This window comes from Microtus ochrogaster, linkage group LG5, assembly GCF_000317375.1.
Source record: "Microtus ochrogaster isolate Prairie Vole_2 linkage group LG5, MicOch1.0, whole genome shotgun sequence".
Classification (NCBI taxonomy): Eukaryota; Metazoa; Chordata; class Mammalia; order Rodentia; family Cricetidae; genus Microtus; species Microtus ochrogaster.
In genome coordinates this window covers 17,906,746-17,918,384 of record NC_022031.1, presented here as the reverse complement: position 1 = coordinate 17,918,384, position 11,639 = coordinate 17,906,746, and the positions used below count along the sequence as shown (strand labels likewise).

Below are 11,639 nucleotides of genomic sequence, written 5' to 3'. Positions count from 1 at the left end.
CTCCATCCAGGTCTAGGAAGGTGAGCATCCAAACAGACTAGGCTCCCACAAAGCCAGTACATGCAGTGGGATCAAAACCCAGTGCCATTGTTTTGGCTCCTCAGTCAGCCCTCATTGTCTGCCACATTCAGAGAGTCTGGTTTGACCACATGCTCCATCAGTCGCAGTTCAGCTGGCCTTTGTGAGCTCCCATTAGATCAGCCCCAACGTCTCAGTGGGTGGGTGCACCATATAGATATATTTTTAATAAGCAAGTAGCTGCCTGTAATTCTGTGTACAGCCATAAGCACTGTGAATTTTGGTTGTTACCTTCCATTTTCCCATTTTCTACTCTTTTTTACCTTTCCCTCTTTTAGAACCCCCTCTCTCTCATGTGTGCACTCGTGTGCACATGTGTGTGTGTGCGTGTGTGTGTGGTCAAGGGAATATCAGGTCATTAAATCAAGTGGTCAGTTTTGAGCCTCGGTTTTCACAACCTCCCAGCATCAGCAGCCTCAAGGATTACTCCTCCCTGAAATACCTTCTTCCCTTGGATCCTAAGACCTAAGACTATGCACTGTTCAGATTTTTCCTGTTTTATTGATCCTTGTTTTTTATTGTCTGTTTTAAAATGTTTTTGTTTTTTGAGACAGATTGACTTTGAACTCAAGACTTTCCTATCTTGGCCTCTTGGGTGTTGGGATTGTAAACTCTTCATAAACTGCAGCTTATTGGGCTGCGTATGTCAGAGACCACCTTTTTGGGGGTGACTTTTGTCATGACCCTAGCAATGGTGGGTTTATATGTTTCAGGGTAGGAGTGTGAGGATTAGAAAACATTAAGTAGGAGGAACAGAGACAAGAAAAAATTACAGAGACATAGGCTAGTATCAGGAGGACCACTCAGTCCCCTGCATACTGAGTTCTGAGTCCTGAGTTCGCCCGCCAGTGTTTAATTTTCCCTATACTTTTACACTCCAATACAAAAGGGGAGAGAAAGGAAGGCTTTAACATGTTACAAAGGTCAACCAGAACAGTTACTTTCCCCAATACTAGAGATATTAAGACATTAATTCTTGAGAAAAGCATTCTGTTGTTTAGGCAGTGAATCCTAGACCAAGTATCCTGAGGGCAGCCCCTCCCTAGATCGAACCTCTTAATTCAAAAGAAGGAGCAGAATTCAAGTAAGCTTGAATTCTCTGACCTTTGGTCAGGGTGGAGAGGATATACCTCTATGGGCCATCTTAATGTCCAAAACACCAAGTAACCACACCCTATGTCAGGTTGTGTAGCTACGGTTGTTGTCAACAACCTTGAAAGAGCTCAAACTCTTTGATCTTCAGACAAGGTGGAATGGAATAGGCTCACATTTTTGGGCCTCCATAAAGTGAGCCCACCCTACATGGATGTTTTCTCTTCAATCCTATCCCAAGGCTGTCTTTGAACTTTTTGGATCACTTTCTTTGGACTCCCTTGTATTGGGGGAGGCTTCTGTCCTACCTTGTTATTCTATAAATGCACAGAAACTATATTATTTGCAATACTGTTTGGCCAATAGCTTAAGCATATTGCTAGCTAGCTCTTATACCCTAAACTAATCCATCTCCATTAGCCTATGCATCACCGTGAGGTCATGGCCTACTGGTAAAGTTTTGGTGGGCTCGAGTGGAGGCATCTATCCCTGGTGGTGGCTACATGGCTTCTCATTGACTCTGCCTTCTTTCTCCCAGCATTCAGTTTAGTTTTCCCACCTAGCTCTATTCTGCTAAGCCACTGGCCAAAACAGCTTTATTCATTAACCAATAAAAGTACAAGATATACAGAAGGTCTTCCCACACCATTTCTCCTTTTCTGTATAAACTAAAAGGAAGGTTTTTAACTTTAACACAGTAAAATTACATGCAACAAAACAGTTGTCCATCAAGAATTAAAGTTGAAATATTTATATCTACTTTATATTTTATCATAACTAAGGAAAATTATAACTATCTATTCTTCAACTCCATCAAAGATTCCAGAAGAATATAATATTACCTAAGTAAACAAGAAGTGCATTGTAAGCGACTTCCAAAACTCTGGAATTGGCAGAGACATCTTGCTGTTTAGACAGTCACCCAAAGTTCTTCTGTACCATGGGGAATTCATCTTCAGCCTACAGGCCCATAGTATCCAGTAGACATTCCCATGAAGCAGGGAATTTGAAGATCTCTTATGCCTTGTATTGGCAAGGTTCATCAGTTGCTTTCTTCTGTGTCCAGCAAAATAGCTGGCAGACTCTTTCATGAAGCAGGAACCTCAAAGGACTGTCTCACCTTCTTTAGGCAACTTCAGCAGTCATTTTTCTGTGGGTCCTGCATGTCCAGTCAAACAGTTCATGCAAGAGCACTTTCTGCCCAAATGGCTAACAAACTTTATAAGGAGCTCTTCAATGCCCATCTTCCTCTTGAAGTAATTAGTGTTGCTAGGAGCAATGTGTCTCATTGTCATAAAAAGTCCCAAGTTATTAAAACATTTTAAATTACATATTCTGAAGGTCTCAGAAAGATTTGAAGAATGTCTATCTAACTAAAATGTATCTCTATATATCTGGTAAACCTAGCTAACATGTCTAGAAGCTTGAATTTTATAGATAATTATTTATTAACCTATATTTCTTAATTATAATTACATTTTTAAGTGAGCTGTACAAATACAATACCTTAATCAAGAACAGAAATATACATGTAACAAAATTGAACTTAAATTTGTGTCAGTAGACCAAGATCCATACCAATGCAAAGTATTCACATCTATAACATATCCCCTGTTAAATGTAAACAAACATAAACAATCATTTAGTGAATTTGGGTGTAGTTGTCTCCAAACTGTTTCCTGCTTTTTGTTTGGCAAAGTAATTTTTGGGGGTGTTCACGGCGACCTTTTGGGGGGTCTTGGTCCATCAAACCACATTATTCTGAAAGAAATCCACAGATCCGCCGGGCGGTGGTGGCGCACGCCTTTAATCCCAGCACTTGGGAGGCAGAGGCAGGCAGATCTCTGTGAGTTTGAGACCAGCCTGGTCTACAAGAGCTAGTTCCAGGACAGGCTCCAAAACCACAGAGAAACCCTGACTTGAAAAAAAAAAAAGAAATCCACAGATCCTCATCCTCTGTGGAAACAAAAGAAGAACCTATTTTTTAAAGCATCATATCCTTAGACTCAAATTTTGGAGTCAAGACACCTTTAAAGTTTATATGTTGGTTTAGCTCAGCAGCTGTCACAATGAAACATCTCTCTGTACTTAGCTCCTTCACAGTCAAAAAAATTAAGGAAAACATAATATACATAATCCATACTTTCTGTGTATTTTCCATCTTTATGTGGCGTGGTTTTTTTTACCCCTTTAATCTATGACTGAACTGTGTCTCTTTAAAGACTTTGTTTTTTATAATCATTTACTTCCTTTTATAACTGTTTGTATTATTTTTCTTCTCTCTCCCAAGCGTACATACATTTATCCAAGACTGTGACCCATTTAGAGTTTTTTTTAATCTGAATCTGTCTTTATTGCATATCTATAATCCTTTTCTGGTGAAGACTGCTTCATAAAATACAATGTAGTGTGGTTAGGCTGCTTTGCCTTTTGGCTCTTCCCAGTCCTATATGGTAGAAGTCCATCACTGCCTCTGAGACTGTTGGGTGAGAGCCATGCTCACCACCTCAACTCTGGTAACCAATTGGCTCATGTTACCACTGAATAACTTGCAGCATGCTGCCCACAAACACCATTCAAGTGCTTGGCCTCCTGAAAGAGTTCATGCTGGCAGCATGGACCAGGAAGCCACTGTTTCAAAACTGCATGGATTTTTTTCTGATACTGCTAAATCAGGAAGACCTCTCTTAAAGGAACCATGCCTCTGCTTGCTTCTAGAGCCCACTCAGGAAAATGCTGTGACCAAAAAGTCATTCTTAACTCTGTTCTTTTGTGTCTAGGATTCCTTTCCAAGCTTTCTCAGGTTTTACGTGATTTAGTCAGCCCCACATTGGTGCACCAATTGTTCAGGGAGGCTTCTATCCTGCCTGGTCTTGCAATAAACACACAGAAACTATATTATTTGCAATACTGTTTGGCCAATAGCTTAAGTGTATTGCTATCTAGCTCTTATATCCTAAACTAACCCATCTCCATTAGTCTGTGCATCACCATGAGGTTGTGGCCTACTGGCAATTATCAACAGTCTCTAGTGGCAGCTGTGGCTACATGGCTTCTCATTGACTCCGCCTTCTTCCTCCCAGCATTCAGTTTACTTTTCCCACCTAGCTCTATTCTGATAAGCCACTGGTCAAAACAGCTTTATTCATTAACCAATAAAAGCAACACATATACAGAACAACTTCCCATACCACCCTTGCAATTTCATGAACATAATTATCACCTGCCTACTGAGAACTTCCTAATATGTGTCTCTTACAGTATCTTCCTCCTGAACTCTGGACTCACAACTCTCTAGATCCCCTTAGAATTTTGACAGGTATCTCAAGTGTCCAAAATAGAACTTTTAGACCCCATCAAAACTTTCTCACTACAAAAAGTCCCTTGCTAGCTCATTAAACAGCTGTTTGCTCAGGCTGAATTTGCTATCTTCTTCATCTGTCTTTCATCCTCACATCCAAATCATCACCCTCTACCATGGAACAACTGCCTGAATCACCACAAAGGCCCAAGAAGCAATTGCCCACTTTTGTCTTACCCATCTTTCAGACTACATAAGCCTCCTTGAGATAAAGTTGGGTATACAGATGATCTCATAATATTCTGGTAGTCTCTCATGTCACATAGACTAAAGCCAAAAAATTTTAAATTTTAATTATAAGATCCCAATACAGCAGAATGCAAATAAGAGCACATGGACTAAGAATCAAATTGTCCATGTTTTGAGCCTAGATATGACTTTTAACTGTGTGATGCTGGGCAAGATACTTAACTTTTCAGCATCTGTGTATTCCCATGTGTGAAATGGGATCATTGTAATTCCTTTCTCGTGCTTGTTGTGAGAATATTTATACCAAGCTCACAGTGGTGGCATACAGTAAGCATTGAAAAAGTTCAAAAACAACAAGGCAAGCATGTTGGGCTAGGAATAAAGACTTTCTTATCAATTCTGCATTTAAAAACCACAACACCAGTAGTTGCAGCTGTAAGAACTTAATGGTACTCCAAACATCTCTGAAAGCCAAAAAAAAAAAAAAAAAAAAAAAAAAAACCCTAAACAAAACAAGCAAACCAAAAACCATGTTGGTCAACCAAACTTAAACTAATAAACTCTGATTATTCTATTCTCCTTATTTATTCTGAGTTGAGGGTTAGAATGGATTATATACCTTGACTTACATTTTCAAGTATGTTGGTGCTTCTTAAGCATCCTTGATCCTACTGGGTAGTGGTGGTACATGCCTTTAGTCCCAGCACTTGGGAGGCAGAAACAGGCAAATCTCTGTGAGTTTGAGGCCAGCCTGATCTACAAAAGTCAGTTTCAGGACAGGTTCCAAAGCTACAGAGAAACCCTGTCTTGAAAACAAAACAAACTAACTAAAGCATCCTTGATCCTTAGCTTGTGTGGATATCTCAATCAGCAAAATTTAATGCCTAAAATAGGTGTGGGTTTTCAGTTCACAGGTTGGTTTTAATATGTGACTCTTCTGTTCTACATTTGGGCTCTATTATAGCATTAAAATGGGCCATTGTGTCTGAATCAATTCAGTAGACTGCAGTGCTTGGCACTTGTGCGCACCCAGATTGGGCAGAGGAGGGGGAAGAGACATGGTATTTTAACTAATAGTCACATGATTGACTGTTTAGTGGAGAAAAGAAGTGAAGACTCGATTTTGAACATGGCTTTGATCATTTGAATCATGTGAATTGATTTTTGAGGGAAGAGAGAGAATGGCTATAGGATAGGAAGCTAGAAGGCTGGCTTGTTAAACCCATTTTACAGGTTGCTTTTCATATCTCAGTATTCTTGAGAACAATCCAAGACATCTCCCAACACAGAACACGGGCCATGTCCTCAGGATCATCATTATAATCGCCATGGGAGGGAGGAAGAGTCTTATACCCACAATTATATATGCCCAGGCTGTTAGAAGTGGGAAGAACTCAGTGGAAAGAAGTCAGCTGTGTTCTTGGAAGCAAAAGAAATCATGAGTTTGTTTAGAAAGATAAAAGGTGATAAAGGCACATAGGGACTTAAGAAGGGACCCTAATATTTGTTCACGGTAATATGATTTAGGAGACCTCCATGCATTGCGGCAGTCTGCAGCCACCTTCCTTTGCCAGAAGTAAACTGTTTCAGGCACAGCTTTTATTCCCCTAGCGACAATTCCTTTGAGGATGTGGAGGGAGAAACAATCTGATTGTTTCTGCACACCTGGAACAAATGACATCCTTCAATAAAAACTTATATTTTAGGCAAGTTGCCAAGAGTATGAAACTTAGCACCCCCGATATGTGTATGAATAAAAGATGAACAAATGAACCTGTCTTTTAGAAAATGATATTGTAATTTTTGATTAAACAGCTAATGCTTTCTCTCCTTACTTTTAATTTTGAAAGAAAATTAGCCCTGCGATACCATCCAGACAAGAACCCAGATGACGCGTCTGCTGCTGAGAAGTTTAAAGAAATCAACAATGCCCATGCAGTCCTCACCGACCCATCCAAAAGAAACATATATGACAAGTATGGATCGCTGGGGCTCTATGTGGCTGAGCAATTTGGAGACGAAAACGTTAACACATACTTCATGCTGTCAAGTTGGTGGGCAAAGGTAAATCGCTTTTTTTTTTCTTCAAAAACAATTTCCTGGAAGATCACAGTATTCTTCATCCTTTTAAGAACCTATCTCAAAGGAAGATCATCCTTCCTTCTATTAAACTCTTGTAAATAAAATGAGACATCACTTCCACTGAAAGCTGTTATTTGGGGACCATTTTTCTTCAGCCCATCAATTAATTATGAAATCCAACATGACTTAACAGACTTCTGGACGTTAATTATATTTGAGTTTGGAGCTCCAGGTTAATTCTGACTGCTCCCCTCCTCTCCTGCAGTGACTAATTAAGAACTGACTCATTGCTCAAAACCCAAAATAATTTATTAGTATGACAACTATTTAATAAATTATTATAAGACAAATTTAGCCCGTGTACTTTACTATCTATAGCTTAGGCTACATCAGCAAAGACAATACCTAGGAGAATGAGTGGTAATTATCTCACAGGCTCAGCTGGAGTCGCCTTGAGGTAGCAGAGATGACAATGTGGGGAAAGGTGAGAATTAAGTAGTAGAGTACTGGGAATTGATGAGGGAGAGAGAAACTGATAGATACCTGGTTAAGAAAAAAAAACAATATAAAGACTTAAGAAATCAGAATTGTAGTAGTGATCTTCTTTTCCCAGGAACTCCAATGTATGTATATTTGGTGGTGGTATATTTATACTTTTATGAATTTTAATATTTCTGATAAAAACTATTTTATATATAGAACATGCGCATGGTCTATTAATGTATTTTGTGGGCAGTTGACCTTCATGTAAGTTGTGGTAAATAATAATTTTTTAAGAACCCCAGTCTTCAGAAAAGGCAGGATTCGTGTTGAGTAGAATTTTGATTGCCATTTTCTCCTACTCACCTTCCTATACTGAAGAATTTGGTAATGGAGAGAGGATGTTTTTGGAGGTAAGCTGGAAGAGACAGTCTGTGCCACAAAGCTCACTTGCAGCCTTCTAGCTTTCCTAGATCCCCACTGACCTTTCTCTGTGGGGGTCCTGGGATAAAGAGATGGTACGGTGTGGATTTGGAGCACAGGATGAGAAGGGACATTCTGACCAAGTCATCGGTGAGAGCAGACTAGCGCTCATATAACCAAGCAGGCTTTTGTGGGGTTGCCTGGGGCCCTTTCTTCCAGGCATGACACTGTTCCCATGGGAAGGAGAATCTGCAGGCCCACTAACCACACACATTTACCAGACTCAGTATTATATCTTGTCTGCCTAAAGAGGAGAATGGGTTGTCATGTCCAGGAAGCTGAAGAAACTGATTAAAATCCCTATAGACAAGCCTCATCCACTCTGTAGCAAAGACATGTGACGCAAAGCAATTACAGGCATGATGCTCTAAAAAAAGAGGTATACTTTCCTTTTCTGCTGTACCAAAGCTCAGTTGTACCATGCTCGTCAAAGTGGCATTAAATATACTCCATACGAATGAATCAGTGTACCATCAAGATGTGCATTTTAAAAAAAATGCCAGGTACCTGCTAGCATCTAATAGGGGAGTAAATGTGGTAAGGAATGAAGGAAGGCTGTTTCCCACACAAGGCAGTTTCCCTGGAGAAGGAAGCAGAGTTGGGATGAAAAGGAGATTTTCAGAGAACAGTATGGAAGTAGCAGAGCAAAAGAAAGTGTAGGTGAAGGGCAGAGGTCCTCAGGGCCATGCCTGGGGAATGCTCACGGGGGTCTTGGAGGCAAGCAGGTGTAGTAGGAAGACCACGCGTTTGTTTCCTGGCTGCCCAGACTCCCAAAATAATCACACAGAAACCATATTATTTAAATCACTGCTTGGCCTATTAGCTCTAACTTCTTATTAGCCAAATCTTACATCTTAATTTAACCCATTTCTAGTAATCTGTGTATCGCCACATAGCTGTGGCTTACCCAGTAAAGTTCAGGCATCTGTCTCCGAAGGGGCTACATGGCTTCTCACTAACTCTGCCTTCTTTCTCCCAGCATTCAGTTTAGTTTTCTGCACAAAGCTAAGTTCTACCTTGCTATAGGCCAAGCCAGTTTCTTTATTCATTAGCCAATAAAAGGAACACATAGACAGAAGGATCTCCCACACCAAGTGGGGGGTTTTAAATGTCCTTAAGATGGTAAAATCATACAGCATACACAGCAAAGAGACTGCCAGTGTGTGTGACTGAGGTCCCCCTGACTGAGGTCCCCCTCCGCAAGCCATCGTCAGACCCCAACCCATTTCTGGAGCCATGGTGAGAAGATGGGGAAGTGAGGGAGGGGAAGGAAGGTGGGGGTGTTAGCACTGGATTCTTCTTAGGTATCTGAAGAAGTGTGTGTGTACACACGTCATCTTTATCCATGCCCCACCCCCACTCACTGATTATATAAAATCTGCATTAAGATGGAAGATGTACAAGCTTCTTTACGTATTATAGCAAATTTGACTTTTCTCAGTTGACAAAAAAAACCGGTTTTCTTGGAATTTCAGATTGGGGAAGTCAAGAGTGTGTATCGTGTTTAATGAGCAAGGCATTTAAGCTTGTAGGGAAATCTTGGTGTTGTTCCTGGGAGACACCAATGTCTGTTTGCCTATTGTTTTGTATACTCGTTAATTAGGGAGGAACTGGGTGTCTGCAACATGTCAGGTTCTAATCCACCAGACACATGGGGTTGAAGGATGACTGTTGGTAGGAGCCTGTAAGGCACGCAGCCTGATATAATGAGACAGGGCTGTCAGCCAGTCTGTTCAACTGTCAACAAGAATGGAGTAGCGGTCTAAGTCGGTATGGCACACAGCTGGGCTGCGATGGATAGGTGGTCGCTGTTTTGGAGCGGAATCAGGGAAGACACAATAAAGGGGAATTTTGAGGTGCCCTTAGACAACAGGTGGATATTAACTGAAGAAAGGGCGGGGATGTCTAAGCAAGCGAATCCACGTGCAGAGTCGAGCTGTATGGCAGGAACAGGGTTGTGCTGGTGCCTAGAGAGTTGGCAGGAACCCCCTGCAGGAGCTACGGAGAGCAAGGGTTTCTCTTATAGCTCACTCCAGCAACCTCACAGGGTGGAGTGAAAGGGAACAAGGGTGGACGTGGAGCTGCCAAGAGGAGGTTCTTGAAGTGACACCAGAGACACTGAGCAGAACTCACAAAGTCCTCTGACCCAAACAGGGAAGGGAGTGAGGAGGGAGGGGTCTGGAAAGGCTGTGCAGGACCAGGTTACTAACAGTGTGGGCAGCAGGGGGGGAAGTGCAGGGAGCATCACCCTGCAGCGCTTCCGTGGTGGTAACTGACTTCCATTGAATAAGACAGCAGGACTAGTTCACGTGGCCAGTGGGTATTCTGTCCAGTAGTTGGTTCGGGTTCTGTTTCCCTTTCCTCACTCTCAGCACCCACAACAGCCTAAGAAAAAGGAAGAAAGTGCTGAACTTCATGGCTCTGACTGAAAGGAATTTCCTCCAGGTTTCATTTGTGTAAACGTTCGTGAGAATGGGACGTAAAAGATGTTCCCACAGGGATGCGGCTAAGGGCGAGTGTGTGGCATGCACGGTATGCTGAGATGTCTTTAAGGCTCTCGGGTACACAGCTACAGACTTTATTTCTGGGGTTGCCCTCCTCTCCGTGCCCCTCCCTCAGAGTTTGGCCTCTCTGTTTACCCTAGACCTTGTTCATCGTCATCGGCCTCCTGACAGGCTGCTATTTTTGCTGCTGCCTTTGCTGCTGCTGCAACTGTTGTTGCGGACACTGTCGGCCAAAGTCATCGGCACCAGAAGAGGACTTCTACGTGTCACCAGAGGACCTTGAGGAACAAATCAGGACTGACATGAAAGAAGGTAGTTGAGCGTAGAGGGCGCGGGCGCCATGGTACAGATTGGAGTGGGTGCTAGGTCTTACTAAAGTAACAGGCGCAGTGGCCATACAGGGTCACTCCGCCAAGACTATCAGCTCGGTGGATATCTGGGAGAAGATGAGGGGCATTGACCTTGACTGACCGTAGAGAAAGGTTAAATTTAACATTATTAGAGAGAAATTATTAAACACCCATGATGTCGTAAGGCAAGTACAGTTCACCATCTCTTTACAAGAGAAACGAGTTCTGCGTGAGAGTCTTCAGGGCCCCACCACCCAGTTCCCAAATAAATACATGGAGAGTTATTTTACTTATTAATGCTGGAATGTAGCTTGGCTTGTTTCTAGCCAGCTGTTCTTAACTTAAATTATCCAGTCTACCTTTGGCCTCTGACTTTTACCTTTCTCTCTTCTATATGTCTTTCTTTACTTCTTACCCTATGGCTGACTGTGTGGCTAGGTCGCTGGCTCCTGGCGCCTCCTCTCCTCCTCCTTTTCTCTCTCCCCCCTCTTCTATTTGTTCTCTCTGCCTGGCAGCCCCGACTCTTTCTCTCTCCTGCCTAGCTATTGGCAGCTATTTATTAGACCAATCAGGTGCTTTCGACAGGAAAAGTAACACAGCTTCATAGAGTTCAACAAAGGCAACATGAAAGAATGAAACACATCTTTGCATCTTTGAACAAACATTCCATAATACATGTAGCACATCTTAGACTAATATTCCACAACAAGCTAAGGTAGAACTTGCTCCCCAGAGATACACTTCAGTCTTTAGGATACCCATTGAAATACACGGGACTGAGAAGCCACGGCCTTAACTGTTCTTTGTATTGTTGCGTGGTGATCTGGGAGTCGAACAGGAGTGAGCCTCCTCCTTTTCTTTGCTCACCTGCACACTCAAAGATAGCCTCAAAGCATTGTGAAGAATGAACTCAGCTTGCTCAAACATTTCTGTCTGTCCGTCTGTGTGCACACATCTCCTCTCTGCCCAGCCACCTCTGTCTGTCCGTCTGTGTGCACACATCTCTCTGCTCACCCACCT

At 42.1% G+C, this 11,639-nt stretch overlaps 1 protein-coding gene across 1 annotated transcript in view; it reads left to right on the top strand.

The window, feature by feature from the left end:
- The window catches only part of Dnajc5b (DnaJ heat shock protein family (Hsp40) member C5 beta), a 91,550-nt gene that overhangs the window by 70,176 nt on the left and 9,735 nt on the right, over window positions 1-11,639 (top strand). The window contains exons 4-5 of the mRNA XM_005361900.2: window positions 6,571-6,784; window positions 10,410-10,581. Of these exons, the coding sequence (XP_005361957.1) occupies window positions 6,571-6,784; window positions 10,410-10,581 (386 nt within the window). The remainder of the gene's footprint in view (window positions 1-6,570; window positions 6,785-10,409; window positions 10,582-11,639) is intronic.